At 41.5% G+C, this 21,997-nt stretch overlaps 1 protein-coding gene across 1 annotated transcript in view; it reads left to right on the forward strand.

Annotated features, from left to right (window-relative positions):
• col4a3 (collagen, type IV, alpha 3) overlaps positions 1 to 21,997 on the forward strand; it is a 99,851-nt gene that overhangs the window by 64,942 nt on the left and 12,912 nt on the right. The window contains exons 38-47 of the mRNA XM_060942273.1: positions 3,997 to 4,209; positions 4,240 to 4,336; positions 4,599 to 4,700; positions 7,049 to 7,096; positions 8,909 to 9,094; positions 9,271 to 9,401; positions 9,696 to 9,768; positions 10,823 to 10,894; positions 11,011 to 11,136; positions 13,970 to 14,068. Coding sequence (XP_060798256.1) covers positions 3,997 to 4,209; positions 4,240 to 4,336; positions 4,599 to 4,700; positions 7,049 to 7,096; positions 8,909 to 9,094; positions 9,271 to 9,401; positions 9,696 to 9,768; positions 10,823 to 10,894; positions 11,011 to 11,136; positions 13,970 to 14,068 — 1,147 coding nt within the window. The remainder of the gene's footprint in view (positions 1 to 3,996; positions 4,210 to 4,239; positions 4,337 to 4,598; positions 4,701 to 7,048; positions 7,097 to 8,908; positions 9,095 to 9,270; positions 9,402 to 9,695; positions 9,769 to 10,822; positions 10,895 to 11,010; positions 11,137 to 13,969; positions 14,069 to 21,997) is intronic.

A 21,997-nucleotide genomic window follows, 5' to 3' on the forward strand; every position in this document is an offset into this window, starting at 1 on the left:
GTGTGTTATCAAAAATGCTAAACTGGTTCAAAATTAAAATTCTTTTGATTAACTTGCATGGTTTTTTTTGTGTGTGTCCCTATAATATAAAGAACATTACATGGTGGTACGAAGATATGAAGATTATCTTCTCGTGTTGAAAAATATTTTCACTGATTCACTTCGCCCTCTCGTAATATATACATTCACCACTCGAAGATAAACCTCATATTTTCATGCCACTGTGTAATATCCCTGTCAGAGTGCAGGCACTTATGGATGCAGGCACAGGGGAGAGCGGAAGAAACAAACTGTAGATGAAGCCAAAACAGTAGACGAGAATCGTGGTCAGAGAAACGCGCAAAGGTTGGTCAATCGGCAAACGGAATATTAAAGACAAGACTAAGAGACAAGGTCGGGGAAAACGTAAACCAAAATCGAGTAGCGAACTGGCAGGCAGAAAGTAAATGGCTCGGTAATGACAGGAGATGAACACTGAACAATAATTCACACTGACGGTGAGTGAGCATGGTGTTTAAGTAGAGGAGCTGATTACGGAGGAAATGAGTGACAGGTGTAATTAATAAGCTGCAGACAGAGGGCACTGTGGTTCTTGGGAAGTGTAGTTCATGGTGGCCATGTCTGGAGGCTAGTTCGAGCTTACGCTCTTAAAGTGCATATCCTGGACCAATTTGGTTTTTTTTTAATATGAAAGTATGTCCCTTTACACACTCATCCAGAAGGGTAATTTTGCACAAGGCCATCTGTCTACAGCAGAAAAAAATAAGATAACAAAACGCGTCTGGAAAAATCCCAAGGGAGTCTGGAGCCAGATTCGTGATGTCACCTGCGGAAGCGCCAGCAGGCTGCGCGAGCTTGCACGGTTTCAGTGCACAGCCTGTGTAGACCAAGTTTAGCAGCTCGCGATTTTGCATTGAAATATGGAATTGCCACCTGAGCGCAATGTTACTTCACCTTTGGATGAAGAATATAGTGAGATGTCAGAATTATTTCTTACCCCGGCAACAGTCAACTTGTGAATTGCCGATTTTCTTGGTCTTTTTCTCGGCTCTGCTTGGTCCTCAGCTTCCGGGTGCCTCGCACGAAGCGCTCCCATTTCTCTCTCATTGTTCGGTCTTTTGGAAAACGATGAGTACTAATCCCATCAAGATTGGCGTTGCTACATCCTCCTACGATACATCTGTGTAGTAATCCCTGATGTGGGTGGGGCACAGAAGCATGGCAGGCGAGAGTTTGTGTTCACACAGACACTTTATTTTGCTTCTTTCATTAGCTTTTCAGCTTTTCCTCAGTCACATGCACAACACACACGTGTTCTGGTCAGGAGAGAGATTCTTCTCTGCTCTCCCCCTCCTTTTATACTCCATCCCTGCAACACACACACACACACACACACACACACAAATTGACACCAGGTGTAATGACTTAGCCGCTTACCTTCCCCGACCCGGCCCTCCATTCACAGACTGCTGCTTGGCCATGCCCCCGCTGCCACAATCTGTTAACCATTTTAATAATTACGTGATAACGTTGAAGAAATTTGCAGAAAACCACCAGGTCGTTTTCTCATAATCAAACCAGCGCTGACGTAGGATTCAGAGGGAGGCGTCCCGCACGTGACATCACGAAAATCAATGTTTGCCGGGAAATCCAAATGCCAAGTTTTTTCAGAGGCGGACCAATTCGCCTCAAATTGCTTGATTTCAACTGAATTTTTCTGGTATTGCACAAGGTAAAAAAATTGCACAAAATGCAAAATGTGACAGATATTTGACCAAAGTTTAATATAAAATAGGAGAATTACATTGATCTTGCTCCTGAATTTACCCGTGATATGCACTTTAACACTGTTACTGACAATCCTCGACATATTATAGATATTTAGATAATGTTAGATCAGAAGTTACTCATAGATGAATCAGCCTTTAGGCTCCCAACACTGAATGACTACCAATGACTGCAATTTTCCACTTAATCATACAAACAACTTCCTTCAAACCTGTTTTTTTTATATTTAAAATAATATTTTCTGGGCGGCACGGTGGTGTAGTGGTTAGCGCTGTCACCTCACAGCAAGAAGGTCCGGGTTCGAGCCCCGTGGCCGGCGAGGGCCTTTCTGTGTGGAGTTTGCATGTTCTCCCCGTGTCCGCGTGGGTTTCCTCCGGGTGCTCCGGTTTCCCCCACAGTCCAAAGACATGCAGGTTAGGTTAACTGGTGACTCTAAATTGAGCGTAGGTGTGAATGTGAGTGTGAATGGTTGTCTGTGTCTATGTGTCAGCCCTGTGATGACCTGGCGACTTGTCCAGGGTGTACCCCGCCTTTCGCCTGTAGTCAGCTGGGATAGGCTCCAGCTTGCCTGCGACCCTGTAGAACAGGATAAAGCGGCTACAGATAATGAGATGAATTTCTGATAAGAAACTGATAAATAAGAAATGTCCCTTTGTATAAAATGCAACAGAAACTTGTCATATACTGGGAATCTGTTTTTATTAAGCAGTCAGTATTTACCCTTATTATTGTTACTTTATTACCTTCCACTACTTACCCGTGTTCATTTTAACTGCTGTAAATAAACTGGCCAAATTATTGCATTTACAGTGTCTTGCAAAAGTATTCATCCCCCTTGGTGTTTGTCCTGTTTTGTCACATTACAAGCTGGAATTAAAATGGATTTTTGGAGGGTTAGCACCATATGATTTACACAACATGCTGACAAATTTAAAGGTGCAAATTGTTTTATTGTGACACAAGCAATAATTAAGATGAAAAAACAGAAATCTGGAGCGTGCATAGGTATTCACCCCCCAAAGTCTCTTTGTAGAGCCACCTTTTGCTGCAATTACAACTGCATGTCTCTCTATTAGCTTAGCACATCTAGCCACTGGGATTTTTGCCCATTCCTCAAAGCACAACTGTTCCAACTCCTTCAAGTTAGATGGGTTGCGTTAGTGTACAGCAATCTTCAAGTTATGCCGCAGATTCTCAGTTGGATTGAGGTCCGATTAGGCCATTCCAAGACATTTACTGTAAATGTTTCCCTTTAAACCACTCCAGTGTAGCTTTAGCAGTATGTTTAGGGTCATTGTCCTGCTGGAACGTGAGCCTTCGTCCAAGTCTCAAACCTCTGGGCGACTCAAACAGGTTTTCCTCCAGAATTGCCCTGTATTTAGTGCCATCCATCTTTCCTTCAGTTCTGACCAACTTTCCTGTCCCTGCAGATGAAAAAAAATCCCCGTAGCATGATGCTGCCACCACCATGCTTCACTGTAGGAATGGTGTTCTCAGGGTGTTGGTTTACTTTTTTTCTGGCCACTTTTCCATAAATCCCCACTCTGTGGGGTGTACAGCTTCAAGTGGTCCTATGGACAAATACTCCCATCTCCGCTGTGGATCTTTGCAGCTCCTTCAGTGTTAGCTTTGGTGTTTATGTTGCATCTCTGATTAATGCCCTCCTTGCCCGGTCTGTGAGTTTTGGTGGGCGGGGCCTTCTCTTGTCAGGTTTGTAGTGGTGCCATATTCTTTCCATTTTGCTATAATGGATTTAATGGTGCTCCATGGGATATTCAAAGTTTGGGATATTGTTTTATAACCCAACCCTGATCTATACTTCTCCACAACTTTGTCTCTGACCTGTTTGGAGGCTCCTTGGTTTTCATGTTGCTTGCTTAGTAGTGTTGCAGAGTCAGGGTCCTTCCAGAACAGGTTGATTTATACAGACATCATGTGACAGATCATGTGACACTTTGACTGCACACAGGTGGATCTTAATCAACTAATTATGCGACTTATGAAGTGAATTGGTTGGACCAGCTCTTACTTAGGGGTTTCATATGAAAGGCGGTGAATACCTATGCACACTCCAGATTTCTGTTTTTACATCTTAATTATTGTTTGTGTCACAATAAAAAAAAAATTTGTACCTTTAATGTTGTGTAAATCAAATGGCGCTAACCCTCCAAAATCTCCGACATCACATACTTTCTTGTTGTTTGTCAGGGTAATCCAGGTATACAAGGCATTAAAGGAAACAAAGGAGAACGCGGAATGTGTGGCCCTGTTGGTTGTCCAGGACCAGAAGGGCCTTGTGGAGTGGCTGGAGAGACAGGACGACCAGGACAACCAGGCACTTTTTTTCCCTCTAGTTTAACTTGCTTTGATATCTTTCTTCTAATAAAGTATTCGTTAATTTATTTAATCATTGTGTTTTTTGTCAGTTCAACCTCGTATTGATGGGACCGCTTGCTCTTTCTTTCAGGACCCCCAGGATTGCCTGGAGAGCAAGGGTTTGATGGACAACCAGGTCCCCCAGGTTGTGTAGGACCAAGAGGCCCACCAGGTTCTCCATTAATGTTTTTTCTGCACTTGTGTAGATATTTATATAATGTGTGATGTCGATATATATATATATATATATATATATATATATATATATATATATATCTCGACATCACACATTATATAAATATCTACACACACACACACATACATATATATATATATATATATATATATATATATATATATATATATATATATATATATATATATATTAATCACAGGATTAATCTCATTTCTGATTCTTGTTCTTTGTATCTCAGGTTCTTCTGGATCACCAGGGAATCCAGGTCCTCCAGGTCCAAAGGGAAACCAGGGCAAAGACGGCATTCCTGGTTCCGCTGGAGAAAAAGGGTCTGCAGGAGGTAAAGCTGTGCATACAGGATCATTAAAACAATCATTTTTGCAACATGTGATAAACAACAACCCACACTTGGATTAACAGCCGTACACAGATTATATTTCCAGGATAATGCTTGTTTAAGATAGACTTTAATCAGTCTATGAACAGACACTCACCGGCCACTTTATTAGGAACACCCATACATCCACCTGCAGTTTGATGCAGTTCTCTAATCAGCCGATCCCTTGACATAAAATCATGCAGATACAAATCAAGAGCTTCAGTTCATGTTCACTTCAAATTTCAGAATGGAAAAAATTGTGATCTCAAAGTGTGACTTTCTTTCACTGTGGCGTGGGTGTTGGTTTGAGCCAGATGGACTGGTTTGAGTATTTCAGAAACTGCTGATCTCCTGGGGTTTCCACACACAACAGTCTCTAGAGTTTACACAGACAGAATGGTGTGAAAAACAAAAAAACACATTGAGTGAGTGAGCGCCAGTTCTGTGGGTGGAAACAAACGCCTTGTTGATAAGAGAGGTCAGAGGAAAATGGCCAGATTGGTTTGAGCTTTTTTGCCAAGTAGGATATAGTAACTCATATAATCACTCTTTACAACCGTGGTGAGCAGAAAAGCATCTCAACATGCAACAGCAGAAGAACACATTGGGTTCCACTCCTGCAGCCAAGAACAGGGATCTTAGAATCAACAACAAGTTCCTATATATACACATCAGTGCAATCCATGTGCAAAATAATACATCTGTGTGTGATATTATTTAAAAATGATGATTTACAGTATGATGATGTCCTGGCTCATCTGAAATAATTGTGATGAAAGTGATAGTGTGCACCATGGAAGCTCATGTCTATCACCAGATCCCTCCTTATAGCTCAATTCATCCAGTCAACCATCCGGTTTTTCTTTGGATAGAGGATGTTGTGTCAGGAACACAACATCCTCTATCCTCCATCTTGAAACTCTAAACAGAGGGGGTTTGGATACCTATAGCACAGAATGTGGTCTGTCAGAAACCATAGAATTAACTGCCACAGTACAAGGATTTCATTTAAACTTCATTTCTCTTTAAAGCACAATAACTGCAGGAGGAATTCCTTAAGGGGACAAATGCAGCTCGTGGACAGATGTTAACAGACCCCCAGCTCCTCGACTAGAACGTATGATCAGTGGTCCATTGGCCAACACGTTGTAGTTTTTCCTTTCACCTCATGGGGGCAGCAGACTGTGTTACTGCTTCATCTCACCTCATCTCATCTCATTATCTCTAGCCACTTTATCCTGTTCTACAGGGTCGCAGGCAAGCTGGAGCCTATCCTACACCCTGGACAAGTCGCCAGGTCATCACAGGGCTGACACAAAGACACAGACAACCATTCATACTCACATTCACACCTACGGTCAATTTAGAGTCACCAGTTAACCTAACCGGCGGCACGGTGGTGTAGTGGTTAGCGCTGTCGCCTCACAGCAAGAAGGTCCTGGGTTCGAGCCCCATGGCCGGCGAGGGCCTGTCTGTGCGGAGTTTGCATGTTCTCCCCGTGTCCGCGTGGGTTTCCTCCGGGTGCTCCGGTTTCCCCCACAGTCCAAAGACATGCAGGTTAGGTTAACTGGTGACTCTAAATTGACCGTAGGTGTGAATGTGAGTGTGAATGGTTGTCTGTGTCTATGTGTCAGCCCTGTGATGACCTGGCGACTTGTCCAGGGTGTACCCCGCCTTTCGCCCGTAGTCAGCTGGGATAGGCTCCAGCTTGCCTGCGACCCTGTAGAAGGATAAAGCGGCTAGAGATAATGAGATGAGATGAGTTAACCTAACCTGCATGTCTTTGGATTGTGGGGGAAACCGGAGCACCCGGAGGAAACCCACGCGGACACGGGGAGAACATGCAAACTCCGCACAGAAAGGCCCTCGCCGGCCACGGGGCTCGAACCTGGTCCTTCTTGCTGTGAGACGACAGCACTAACCACTACACCACCATGCCACCTCTGTGTTACTGCAGTTAGCTAAAATATAAGAGCCTTGTTTTTCTCTGACTACACCTGCAAATTCTTGAACGTGTCCTTAACTAAAGTGGATTTGCAACCAAATATTCAAAGTATTTAATTCATGATGTTAGTTTGTCCAATAAATTATGCTCCCTGAAATAGCACATATAAAAAGTGCTCTGGCTCCATTTGGAAAAAAAAAAAAGTTTGGACACCCCTGCCTGAAGAACTGGGTGTGATTTTGATTAAAAATGCAACTGTACACTTTATACAAAGAGGTATCAAAGTAACACTTTTTCTCTTCAACCTGAATAGCTGAAAATTAATTATTCAACTATGTACTAATGATCATTTCTTCTGATATAGCTCCTGGATATGGACCTCCAGGGCCACCTGGTATCAGGGGTGAACCAGGTAGGTGCCCATTAAAAATACAGCTGACTAAATAACATAACATATGTAACCAGTACAACTTTGACATGTGATTAATTCATCCGGATGTAAGCCAGGCCTGATGAGCTTATGTGATCACGCGTTGTCCGTCATCGTCCACCGTCCACAATTTACAAAAATCACTACTCCTCCTACAGGACTGATTGGATTTCTACAAACTCACATACAATGTTCCGCAAGTGGGTGTGCATAAAAGTTGTTAAGACAGTGGCGCCACCTGTCATATTTACGGTTTTATGGGCATCTGAAATTTTTGGGTGACTCGTTACATTAAACGCTACTCTTCATAAACTGCTAGGACATTTTCACTGAAATTCACCCAGAAGACTCTAAAGACATATACCAACAAGAGGTGGTGCCACCTACCATGGATGAGGCGACAGAGGGGTTATGTGCAGTTTCATGAAAATCGCTACTCCTCCTACAGGAGTGATCAGATTTTGATCAAACTCGTATAGAATATTCCCCAGGTTGGTACCTATAAAAATTGTCAAGCTGATGGCACAACCTGTCATATTTATGATTTTATGGGCATCTGAAATTTTTGGGTGACTCGTCACATTAAATGCTACCGTTAGTAAACTGCTGGGAAGTTTTCACTGAAACTCACCCAGAAGACTCTAAAGACATATTCCAACAAGCGTTGTTCATCAGGTGGCGCCACCTGACATGGATACGGCTACACAGGGGTCATGTGCAATTTCACAAAAATCGTGACTCCTCCTACAGGATTGATCAGATTTCAAACACACACAACAGTGGCCAGTATGAGGTACAGCCTCCATCCATCCATCCATCCATCCAGTATCTGTAGCTGCTTATCCTGTTCAGGGTCACAGGCAAGCTGGAGCCTATCCTAGCTGACTATGGGCGAGAGGTGGGGTACACCCTGGATAAGTCGCCAGGTCATCACAGGGTTTACACATAGAGACAAACAACCATTCACACTCACATTCACACCTACAGTCAATTTAGAGTCACCAGTTAACCTAACCTGCATGTCTTTGGACTGTGGGGGAAACCGGAGCACTCGGAAGAAACCCACGCGGACATGGGGAGAACATGCAAACTCCACACAGAAAGGCCCCCGTTGGCCACTGGGCTCAAACCCAGAACCTTCTTGCTGTGAGGCAACAGTGCTAACCACTACACCATTGTGCTGCCAGCTACAGCCTCATTGAGGCTATTTTTTTAACATAAATGTTGGATGATTATGATTATGATTGTGCTCGCATCACATTTGTAATGAAATGCATGATTCCAAGTCGGTGAGTTTTTGTTATACATGCGGATGGTGTTCTGGTAGATGAAGTCGGAACCAGACATGCTTGGAAAAGCTTCACAACACAAAATAGAAATAATAAAGAATAAACAGACAAATCAATTAAGGGCTGAAAATAGAACAGGAGAACACGATGGGGCACGCGAACAATGACGGAACCAAAACAATGGCGTATGTTGAAACAAGCACATGGAGAAGTGGGAACAATAGCATGCTGTGCTCGCTATTATGGGAAACCTCAATTCCACATGTTCTATGTATATAAATTAAATTACAAGACTAAGCTAGCTAGCTAAATTCATCCTAAAGTTATGTCTAGATACGTCACCAGCTTTTCTCTTCACAGGGAATCTATCGGCTTTTTAATAAGCAAATGACACTTGTGGACGCAGTGTGAAAGTTTAATTATGACTTTGAATTCAATGATAATTTCTGCTTAGCAGCATGAAGTCTGAGGAATTTAATTCCTATCTTTTGTTTGCCATTTTTAGGCTGTAAAGGAGAAACAGGAACCAGGGGGAAATGTGGACCTCCTGGACCATGTGGTCCAGCAGGAGACCCAGGGCCCTGTGGTGTACCAGGGCCACCAGGACCCTGTGGGAATCCTGGTCCACAGGGATTGTGTGTGGATGGCCCCAAGGGAGACCGAGGCCCTGACGGCCCACCAGGACCACAAGGTTAAACTTTTTATAAGAAACATAATTATGACGTGTCGTAATTATTTCATATGTGACAGGCGAGTCAAAACTGACACTGAAACTATTTGCTGTAGCGATATGAATGACTTTGAAATGTCTCATTCAGCTAGATTGTTTATTGCAGCATTACCACACCTCTGTGCTGCTTTGTGTAGGATGCAAAGGGATATGTGGTCCCCCAGGACCACCAGGTCTCGGCTTTAAAGGGGAAAAGGGCAACAATGGGACTTGTGGACAAAGGGGAATGAGTGGTTATCCAGGAGACACTGGCCCACAAGGGAATCGAGTGAGTAAGATAAACTTTTCAATCTAACAGCACTGGTGTCATAATATGTTCTAAGTATATTTTAGAAGTGCCACTCAGTTTCAACTTTTTATACCATGAAGAAATATTATTTTTAATACTTATATATATGAGAGAGAGAGAGAAAGAGAGAGAGAGTTACACTGAGAATTGGTTGATGAGCGTTCATGGCTGATGAGAGATGATCATAAATATTGTAATGCTCCGATTTTAAAAAAATTGCACTTGTCAGTTTTCTAAAACCAGAGTACATGTAAAAATGGACTGTTTTTACAGGGTAATCCTGGGATGAAAGGTTGCCCTGGTAACAATGGAGAAAAAGGACTCAGAGGAGAACCTGGACCTCCAGGTAAGAAGTGTCTCAATGTCGAAACAAACAGAACCAAGTGAATTAAAGCAAAACTCCATTTGAGACGGAACTGCTTCTGTTACACAATACGAACAATACATGAGCAAACCTTTTCAGGAAATAATCATAAAAAGAATTATGATAAGAACAAATTAAGAATCATTAACTCTGGTTAGGGCGGCACGGTGGTGTAGTGGTTAGCACTGTCGCCTCACAGCAAGAAGGTCCGGGTTCGAGCCCCGTGGCTGGCGAGGGCCTTTCTGTGTGGAGTTTGCATGTTCTCCCCGTGTCCGCGTGGGTTTCCTCCGGGTGCTCCGGTTTCCCCCACAGTCCAAAGACATGCAGGTTAGGTTAACTGGTGACTCTAAATTGAGCGTAGGTGTGAATGTGAGTGTGAATGGTTGTCTGTGTCTATGTGTCAGCCCTGTGATGACCTGGCGACTTGTCCAGGGTGTACCCCGCCTTTCGCCCGTAGTCAGCTGGGATAGGCTCCAGCTTGCCTGCGACCCTGTAGAACAGGATAAAGCGGCTAGAGATAATGAGATGAGATGAGATAACTCTGGTTAAATCTGACACCATCTGTTAAATCCCCTGAAATGTCTGCCAGACGCATGGATGCTTTGGGTGAAAGTATTTCGTATTTGGTTTTAAACCAGAATTGGGTGTGGTCGAGAATGGAATTTTATTTTCTCTAAGATGATGTAGAATGATCATTTCTAAACAATGAGTGTGCAAGTTATATGGTTATATGAGTTATGTATGGAGCGACGGCTCTATAAATGAATTAGAAATGCGTGCACACCACTCAGAAAAATAAGAAAAGCGTCTCACCCTCGTCCCATGGTGAGACTTTGTGGTAGGTTTGAAGCTTTTCTGATAAGGAATAGCAGTGGTTCTGTCATTCCATCTGTTATGAATATCTGATGTATTGTGAGTGCCCAAGGTGTGTGTGGCAATACCAAGGTGTGTGCATCCTCATTTATCATCATCGCACCCAGCTTGAAAATGCACACACTTGAATAAGTCTCTTGCTGCACTGTGACTCTAACCATAGGTCAAAGAGGAATGGATGGCTCATATGGCCCACCAGGATTTCAAGGAGAAAAAGGGCAAAGAGGACCACCAGGTGAGAATTTGTGCCAGTGCAAAGCTGTAGATGTTTTAATTGCTGCACTTCTTATTTAATCAGCTAAAGAGAATGTGAGCCTGGAAAAGGTTTACTGATCATAATGATCAATTTAGGTACACCAGGGGAAGATTATTTCCACAGTGACATACTGATTCCTGGAGATCCTGGTCTGCCTGGAGCTCCAGGAGAGCAAGGACCTCCTGGACGGTACGGTCCAAAAGGACGGACAGGACCAGCAGGTAAATATACATACCTGAATACTTTGACATACGCAGTGTTTAATCTATTTCAGTCAAATACTGGCAGGTTCTCCACTTTTTTACTTCATTGAGAAGCACACTCAAGCAATCACTCAACTGGTCCAAGAACATCTGATGAGGAAATCGCTTGGTCTCTCTAGCTGCAAGAAAGTGATTCAGTCCTGAATCAATCGACTGCAGGACATGAACCAAACATCTCATCTCATTATCTCTAGCTGCTTTATCCTGTTCTACAGGGTCGCAGGCAAGCTGGAGCCTATCCCAGCTGACTACGGGCGAAAGGCGGGGTACACCCTGGACAAGTCGCCAGGTCATCACAGGGCTGACACATAGACACAGACAACCATTCACACTCACATTCACACCTATGGTCAATTTAGAGTCACCAGTTAACTTAACCTGCATGTCTTTGGACTGTGGGGGAAACCGGAGCACCCGGAGGAAACCCACGCGGACACGGGGAGAACATGCAAACTCCACACAGAAAGGCCCTCGCCAGCCACGGGGCTCAAACCCGGACCTTCTTGCTGTGAGGCGACAGCGCAAACCACTACACCACCGTGCTGCCCTGAACCAAACATGCCACAGTTATATTACATGGCAGGCATTTAGCACATATTCTTATCCAGAGCAACATACAACGTACCCGGAGCAACCTGGGGGTTAGGTGCTTTGCTCAAGGGCACTTCAGCCATTCCTGCTGGTCCAGGGAATCAAACCAGTAACCTTTTCGTCCCAAAGCTGCTTTTCCAACCATTAGGCCAGGTGTGAATGGTGTTAGCAGTGTGTGTGTGTGTGTGTGTGTGTGTGAGGCTGAGGGCTATAGAAACAGAGATTGGTGCCGCCCAGTGTGCCTTAACCTGGTTAGTACTTGGTGGGAGAAGGCCTGGGAATACCAGGTGCTAGCACTTTGATTTTTTTTTTTTTGACAAACACTTCATAAAGGTTTGTTTACCTTTGTATTTCATCACTGTATTTCCCACCAAGATTTCATTTTAGTCCAACATACCTCTCAGCCAGCATTTATATATTTTGTTTGTTTGTTTTTTGATTAATTTACAGTGGTCCTTGAAAGTTTGTGAACCCTTTAGAATTTTCTATATTTCTGAATAAATATGACATAAAACATCATCAGATTTTCATACAAGTCCTAAAATCAGAGAAATAGAACCCAGTTAAACAAAATGAGACAAAAAATATTATACTTGGTCATTTATTTATTGAGGAAAATGATCCAATATTACATGTCTGTGAGTGGCAAAAGTATGTGAACTTCTAGGATTAGCAGTTAATTTGAAGGTGAAATTAGAGTCAGGTGTTTTCAATCAATGGGATGACAATCAGGTGTGAGTGGGCACCCTGTTTTATTTCAAGAACAGGGATCTATCAAAGTCTGATCTTCACAACATGTTTGTGGAAGTGTATCATGGCACGAACAAATGAGATTTCTGAGGACCTCAGAAAAAGCGTTGTTGATGCTCATCAGGCTGGAAAAGGTTACAAAACCATCTCTAAAGAGTTTGGACTCCACCAATCCACAGACAGGCAGATTGTGTACAAATGGAGGAAATTCAAGACCATTGTTAACCTCCCCAGGAGTAGTCGACCAACAAAGATCACTCCAAGAGCAAGGTGTGTCATAGTTGGTGAGGTCACAAAGGACCCCAGGGTAACATCTAAGCAACTGAAGGCCTCTCTCACATCGGCTAATGTTAATGTTCATGAGTCCACCATCAGGAGAACACTGAACAACAATGGTGTGCATGGCAGGGTTGCAAGGAGAAAGCCACTGCTCTCCAAAAAGAACATTGCTGCTCGTCTGCGGTTTGCTGAAGATCACAGGGACAAGCCAGAAGCCTATTGGAAAAATGCTTTGTGGATGGATGAGACCAAAATAGAACTTTTTGGTTTAAATGAGAAGCGTTATGTTTGGAGAAAGGAAAACACTGCATTCCAGCATAAGAACCTTATCCTATCTGTGAAACATGTTGGTGGTAGTATCATGGTTTGGGCCTGTTTTGCTGCATCTGGGCCAGGACGGCTTGCCATCATTGATGGAACAATGAATTCTGAATTATACCAGCGAATTCTAAAGGAAAATGTCAGGACATCTGTCCATGAATTGAATCTCAAGAGAAGGTGGGTCATGCGGCAAGACAACGACCCTAAGCACGCAAGTCGTTCTACCAAAGAATGGTTAAAGAAGAATAAAGTGAATGTTTTGGAATGGCCAAGTCAAAGTCCTGACCTTAATCCAATGGAAATGTTGTGGAAGAACCTGAAGCGAGCAGTTCATGTGAGGAAACCCACCAACATCCCAGAGTTGAAGCTGTTCTGTACGGAGGAATGGGCTAAAATTCCTCCAAGCCGGTGTGCAGGACTGATCAACAGTTACCGCAAACGTTTAGTTGCAGTTGTTGCTGCACAAGGGGGTCACACCAGATACTGAAAGCAAAGGTTCACATACTTTTGCCACTCACAGATATGTACTATTGGGTCATTTTCCTCAATAAATAAATGACCAAGTATAATATTTTTGTCTCATTTGTTTAACTGGGTTCTCTTTATCTACTTTTAGTACTTGTGTGAAAATCTGATGTTTTAGGTCATATTTATGCAAAAAAATAGAAAATTCTAAAGGGTTCACAAACTTTCAAGCACCACTGTAATTATAAAAGAGCAAACAGTCCAAAAGAATCAGTTTCTCTCAGATTCAGACGAAGATGTTCAGAAATAAACAATCACACATGTTCTTCACAAGTAATAATGACACACTCATGGTATTTTTTTTCCTCTCATTAAACCCTACAAGGAATCCCTGGCCTTAAAGGACCCCCTGGCCAAGATGGTGATCGTGGTGTTCAAGGTTTACCTGGACCAAAAGGAAGCAGTGGATTACCAGGACTGACAGGTAGGAGTGTGTCTATTATTGTATTGAGTTTAATTTATTTGTAATCAGAAGACCTATTTTCTCTCATTTTACTGTATGGTGGTGGGGCATTTCCCAGCTCACATAGTATTGTTTAAAAGTTTTACTCACATGCAAAGAAATGCTGTAAAGCAAAGATGCTTTGCAAAAATAATGAAGATTCTGCTTTTTTTAAAAATGCTATCAAGAACAATCAAAGCATACTTGCCAACTTTTCAAAATTCTCATGGGGGAGAAAAGTGCATGAACAACATTTTCAATTGGACGAGGGTATGATGCGCGGTTGAAACAATAAAAACAGTGGATCCCAATTAATTGCAAACCATTTTAAATTTATACAATTAATAGAGATGAAAGTGTTCCGGGATTTCCCGGAATTCCAGGTTTTTAGATTTTCCGCCGGATTTTTTCTGCTAATGACCTGGAAATCCGGATTTTTTTTTTTTTTGTAATTCAACTTTTTATTGTTCAAACCTTAAACACACACAAAAAGGTCCACACAGTACATCACAATGTCCTATTATACATAGTTTCCCTATACGCCACCTTGACATCTCCAACAGAAAATATGTTTAAGAAAATAACAGTAACAATACATGAGAATACAACAGCTGTCATTAGATGCATCGTATATCCTTTTCATGTGTACCCAGAAATCGTCCCAAATCATTCGTTTATCATCATTCAGCCTTTCCAGCATACTCTCATAAGAAGCTGCTTCAATTACTCCATTGACCCAGTCTTTTAAATCTAAAGTTCTAACACACTTCCAGTTACATAGAATAATTCTTGCCGCCGTAATACAGCAGAGTTTTACAACAGTGAATGCATGTTTTGTTATACTTGGTACCACTGACTTGTCTCCAAGTAAGCAAAGTCTGGGTCCAGCAGGCAATGGGAAACCCAACCATTCTTCTAATATTCCTAGGATTTTGCACCAAAATGGGTGAACATAAGAACACTCCCAAAGCATATGGAGATATGTACCATCCTTTTCCTTGCACTTCCAACATAAGCCATTTTCAGCAATACCCATCCTATGAAGTCTAGAAGGTGTGTGGTAGTACCTATGTACTACTTTATAGTGAATAAATTTTCCTCTTGCTTCCCTGATGTTTTCATCCACATTTGAAAGAATCTTCAACCATTCACCTTCATCAAAGTTAATCCCTAAGTCCCTCTGCCATATTAATTTCAAACTACTACAATTATCTGCAGTTACATTAGTCATTAAGTTATAACACACAGAGGCAGTATGGGCTATATGTGGTAGCTGTAGGTAAGTAAGCACAGGGTTCTCATTGAAATTAAATTTGTCTCCAACACAATGGCTGATTTGCAAGTATTTCCAAAAATTTCCTTTCCCTTCAATATTGTATTTTCCCACCAAGTCGGAGTATGACATAAATTGTCCGTCCATATATAAATCTTTCACTGTTGTTATACCTTTAAGAAGCCACTGTTTCCAAAACACCATTTTCTTTCCAATGCGAATATCTGGGTTATTCCACAATGATGCATAAGATTGTCTATAGTGTGACATTTTGAGTAGTTTATGGATTTTATACCAAACATATCGTGAGTGTTCGATCACTGGGTTTGGCTCCTGTATCGGTCCAGAGCGTTGTGAGAGAATGTCCAAGGGATTACATGGAGAGGCCAGTCTCTGTTCAAATCTGACCCAGTCCAGGTCTGAGTCAGTCTTTCTCCAGTGTTTCGCAAGCTGTGCCATTTCAAAAGAAAGGTCATACATTTTCACATCTGGTAGTCCAAGCCCTCCTTTATCTTTCAGGGCACACATTTTACTCATTTTAATGCGGGGTCTTTTTTCTTCCCACAAAAAGTGCTTAACAATATTGTCATATCTCCTGAAAATGATGTCTGGACTGTTCAAGGGCAACATCATAGATATGTAATTGAACTGAGGAGCTACAACCATTTTGATCACATTCACCTTTCCCCATAGAGTTAGTTTGAGGTGCTTCCATTTTTCTACATTATGTTGTATTTTTGTCAGCAAGGGATCATAGTTTAGTGTCATAATCCCCTCCAAATTCTGAGTCAAACGCACACCAAGATACTTCATACCTGTAGGAACCCATTTGAAACCAAAACCAGTCACCATGTGAGAATAACATGTCTTTGTTATTGGCATAGCCTCTGATTTTCCCCAGTTTATTTTGTAGCCAGACACAATTGAGTATGATTCTATTACCTCCATCAGTAGTGGTAAGGAAGTGGATGGGTCACTCATTAATAACAAAATGTCATCTGCATACAGCATTAGTTTCTGTTCCTTCTCTTTGTCTACCCCTTTCAACCCTACAATATTTGGGTCCTTCCTAATCTTAATAGCCAAAGGTTCCAGTGGAAATCCGGATATTTGACAAAACTCTTGAAAATCTCCGGTTTTCTGAATGGAGAAGTTTATTTTTCGGATTTTTCGCGTTCCTAGACGCGGCGTAATACTTCTCATCGTCCTTGCATGGGCGCGGTCCTTAAATAGCCCAAACACAGTTCATTGATTAAAGACAGGTGTTCTTTGTTAACGGCGCGCGTGCCAGAGCTCGTTAGGTGCGCGCGCCCAAGGCGCGCCTTCAGGTGCACGAGCTAAGGCGTGCAGGACTGACACCATTCTGCGCAAGTGCAACACAATCGCACGAGAAAGCATGTTCAAGCTGCCAGTGTAGCTGCAGTCTTTTTAGTTGAGAATTACGAGTATTTCCTCTTGTGTTAATAATTTGCCGTGTCAAAACAAGCAAAACTTTCCTCCTTCTTTCGACGTGAAGAGAGATAAGCAATTTATTTTATATATACATAGAAGTGGCACTAAAACTTGGCTTCGAAGCCACAAAAGGCAACTTTGATAGGAAATATACAACCCCGATTCCAAAAAAGTTGGGACAAAGTACAAATTGTAAATAAAAACGGAATGCAATAATTTACAAATCTCAAAAACTGATATTGTATTCACAATAGAACATAGACAACATATCAAATGTCGAAAGTGAGACATTTTGAAATTTCATGCCAAATATTGGTTCATTTGAAATTTCATGACCGCAACACATCTCAAAAAAGTTGGGACAGGGGCAATAAGAGGCTGGAAAAGTTAAAGGTACAAAAAAGGAACAGCTGGAGGACCAAATTGCAACTCATTAGGTCAATTGGCAATAGGTCATTAACATGACTGGGTATAAAAAGAGCATCTTGGAGTGGCAGCAGCTCTCAGAAGTAAAGATGGGAAGAGGATCACCAATCCCCCTAATTCTGCGCCGACAAATAGTGGAGCAATATCAGAAAGGAGTTCGACAGTGTAAAATTGCAAAGAGTTTGAACATATCATCTACAGTGCATAATATCATCAAAAGATTCAGAGAATCTGGAATAATCTCTGTGCGTAAGGGTCAAGGCCAAAAAACCATACTGGGTGCCCGTGATCTTCGGGCCCTTAGACGGCACTGCATCACATACAGGCATGCTTCTGTATTGGAAATCACAAAATGGGCTCAGGAATATTTCCAGAGAACATTATCTGTGAACACAATTCACCATGCCATCCGCCGTTGCCAGCTAAAACTCTATAGTTCAAAGAAGAAGCCGTATCTAAACATGATCCAGAAGCGCAGACGTCTTCTCTGGACCAAGGCTCATTTAAAATGGACTGTGGCAAAGTGGAAAACTGTTCTGTGGTCAGACGAATCAAAATGTGAAGTTCTTTATGGAAATCAGGGATGCCGTGTCATTCGGACTAAAGAGGAGAAGGACGACCCAAGTTGTTATCAGCGCTCAGTTCAGAAGCCTGCATCTCTGATGGTATGGGGTTGCATTAGTGTGTGTGGCATGGGCAGCTTACACATCTGGAAAGACACCATCAATGCTGAAAGGTATATCCAGGTTCTAGAGCAGCATATGCTCCCATCCAGACGACGTCTCTTTCAGGGAAGACCTTGCATTTTCCAACATGACAATGCCAAACCACATACGGCATCAATTACAGCATCATGGCTGCATAGAAGAAGGGTCCGGGTACTGAACTGGCCAGCCTGCAGTCCAGATCTTTCACCCATAGAAAACATTTGGCGCATCATAAAACGGAAGATACGACAAAAAAGACCTAAGACAGTTGAGCAACTAGAATCCTACATTAGACAAGAATGGGTTAACATTCCTATCCCTAAACTTGAGCAACTTGTCTCCTCAGTCCCCAGACGTTTACAGACTGTTGTAAAGAGAAAAGGGGATGTCTCACAGTGGTAAACATGGCCTTGTCCCAACTTTTTTGAGATGTGTTGTTGCCATGAAATTTAAAATCACCTAATTTTTCTCTTTAAATGATACATTTTCTCAGTTTAAACATTTGATATGTCATCTATGTTCTATTCTGAATAAAATATGGAATTTTGAAACTTCCACATCATTACATTCCGTTTTTATTTACAATTTGTACTTTGTCCCAACTTTTTTGGAATCGGGGTTGTATATATTTCCCATCAAAGTTGCCTTTTGTGGCTTCGAAGCTAAGTTTTAGTGCCGTTTCTAGAACACAACATCAAGAAAATGTGGAAGAAACAGCAATAATGGAAGAGCCGGTTTCTAAGCTGCCTAAAACTAGCAATGGTAATTTATTTTTTGTTACATAATGCACTCAGGCTGCCAGTCAGTGTGTGACACACACACACACACACACACACACACACACACACACACACACACACACACCCTACGCCCCTGATTTACATGAGAAATTTGGTATTCATTGGTGTGTTTAAATTTACAGACAATACGAACTAATGTAAACAATTGGCTTCAACTCGCATAAATATGAATTAGAAATGTTTAGTTCACTTTAGCTTCTGCAAACGCACAACTCTACTAAAAGATTGATAAACGAGGCTCAATGTCCCCAACATTGAAACCTGAAAGCTTTTGAAACTCTAACAGACCTTTACTTTTTAACAGTACTGTTTTGGGATTTTGCTGAGTTTACCTTCAACTGTCTGATTTTTTTCAAAGTAGAACTGTGTAGCAGGAAAATCACTGCGTTTTCTAAATGCACTCCTGAAAATTACTCATTAACTAGGGGAATTAAATTTGATATTTTTGACATGTTAATCATTAATGTACATGAAATAAAAAGGCTTAAAAGTTATAACTTGTTTTAGTGAAAATAAGTACTAAAATGCACTAGAATGCAGGGTGTTGCGTGTTATGTTATTAAAATATTTTCGGGGGACGTTGCCCCCCCCCCCCCCCCCCCCCCCCCCATTTCAGGGTTTTTTCCTTTGCTCCACTTTCATCTCTAAATTAAAGAGTTTTTGAATTATTGATATTGTTCTATCAATTACTGTAGGTCATGGGATTCATGTATCAGGCACGAGAGAGCTCAGAGTGAAAAATCTGAAATAATACTCGTCTTGAATTTTAATATAATAACAATGTAAGGGAAGTCTTAAATCAGATTTTGAGCTGAAAAAATCTCATGCCTGAATATTGCATACATACAGAGACCCACAGAAAATAACACAAGTGATGCTTTAGAAGGATGTTTATAATTTCTTAAAATAGTCACAGTGAATGAAAGTATTATTGGATTGCATCAAATGTGTTTTCCTTCTGTAAGCTCATGTAAAAATACAGAGAACTATAATATCATATATAAATTAAATTTTAATAAGATTTAACCAAAATAATAACAACTCAATTAAATAAATACTGCACTGTCTTAGTACGACTAAAATGCATCTCTCTCACTAAACACTTTCCAACAGAATTTTTAAAAAGCACTAGAAATACTATCAAAATCCTATCGGAATGCATCAAAGGAATTTGCTCATTTGCAAACTTTGACTGAAAGTTTTCAAACAAAATTTAAAAATGGCACTATAAATACTACCATACTATCAAAATATACTCCACAAAGAAATTCACTCAAATGCAAAATTTTAGTACTACCAAAATACACTCACTAGTAATCTTTCACTTAAAACCTCAAAACTCTATCAAAATCAATCACTTTCCAGATAATTCACTTGTAAACTTTCAAACATAAATTCAAAATAGCACTAAGACATGACCACACTATTCAAATACACTCACCAAACAAATTCGATAGTTACGGCCACCCGACCCAGCGTAAAAAATTTTCCAACTGAAATAAATTCGCGAGACCCGTACAGACTTCTAAACTTTGACCTGTGCGGTCAGTGAATCGCTTACCTCGCAAAATGCGTTGGTCTGGCTGGTCGAACATTTGCTTATCCATGGAAATTCATTCTCCCATGCAACCTGGTATTTGCATTCATATTTTTGTCGTTTGGTATTGGGTTTAGTGGCCACGATGAATGAATGCTTGTAAAAAATGTCGGACAGCCTGGGTGAATCCTACATTATGGAAGTGACTGTCGTTCTGTTCATTGATTGGTTAAAAATCAGTTGATGTCAGCAGTGCTTCTCATACGATTCTGATTGGACATAATCGGGAGTGTTTTTAATTTGGCGGTAGGGATTTCCCAAAACCGGGAGATTATCCAGTTTTTAACAAATACGATCAGGAGGCGGGAGACGGAGGCTAAAATCGGGAGCCTCCCGCCGAAATCGGGAGGGTTGGCAAGTATGTCAAAGTCCTTCCTGTGCCAGGACCTGGTCTTCCCAGGCAGCCTCCTGTCCAAGTACTAACCAGATACATTGGGTGGTGAAGAGCTCCATTTCTCCAGTATATTACATAGCTAGGGTTCCAGTGGGGGGGTCCTCCAGTAACTGCAAGAGTTTGACTCTATAATCACATCTGTATTGCGGCGCCTCACCAGATGGCAGTAGGTACCATTTTATAATGGTCTTTGGTATGACCCAACTACAAATAAAACTCACGATCTCCTGGTGGGCATGTTAACCCATAGCCCAACTCTCAGTATACAGAACAGTAAACACTGATAAACTAAACAAAGTCGATATTTTAGTCAGCTCAGGTACAAATTTATAAGGAAATTAGATGGTTAGAAGTTTTACTGAGCATCTTGGAGAATGGTTCCTTGGGAGACTTTGGTTGTTTCACTTGCTTCTATTTTTTATTTTTTTAATCTGAAAGTGGTCTGTTATGTATGGCGGTATATTAGGGCCAGTGTTAAGTTGTTAAGTTGATCTTTGTTGTCTCTTTACAGAGAAATTTGTCTTGAGCATACAAGAGCACTGGCGTCACACATAACATACACATCAAAAGACACCAATGAAAAACATCAACAGTTACATTGAACATACAGTCCTACCTACTGCCTAATGGCAGTCTTTGCACAGCCCCCCCCCCCCCACACACACACAAAGGCATCTACACACACACACACTCCACAAAAAACACATCCTATAATAAATACACAACAATTATTACACCATTGCCCTAATATTGCACAGCCCTCTATCGGGAATGATTGCACTATTGCCCTAATTCAAATATTGCACAACCCTCTATCAAAAATATTGCACAAACAATTAAAATATTCCTATTAAAATATTGCATATCCCTCTAAAAATAATAAATAAATATACCTCCAGCATACGTCATCATATTCCTACACAGAGATTAGCCTATTGCACTATTACCCTACTTCAAACCTTGCAACTATTCCTGTCATCTCTTATTAATTAATTTGATGGACATAGGTACTAATGAAAACTTGTATCTATTTAGCTTGCATATTGGCAGCCTATACCCACTACCAGAGGGCATCAGCTCAAACTCATTATTTAAAACATGGGTTGGTTGGGTCAGTAGCAATCTTGAGGCCCTGCCTCCTAACTGTCTCCTCAAAAATTCCTTGTAAAGAGCATGAGGGCTGTATGCCCATTATTTTCCCTGCCCTCTTGACAAGAGTCTGGGGTTGTGTTCTGACTTTTGCAGTCAAACTTCCAAACCAT

This window comes from Neoarius graeffei, chromosome 16, assembly GCF_027579695.1.
Source record: "Neoarius graeffei isolate fNeoGra1 chromosome 16, fNeoGra1.pri, whole genome shotgun sequence".
Lineage (NCBI taxonomy): Eukaryota > Metazoa > Chordata > Actinopteri > Siluriformes > Ariidae > Neoarius > Neoarius graeffei.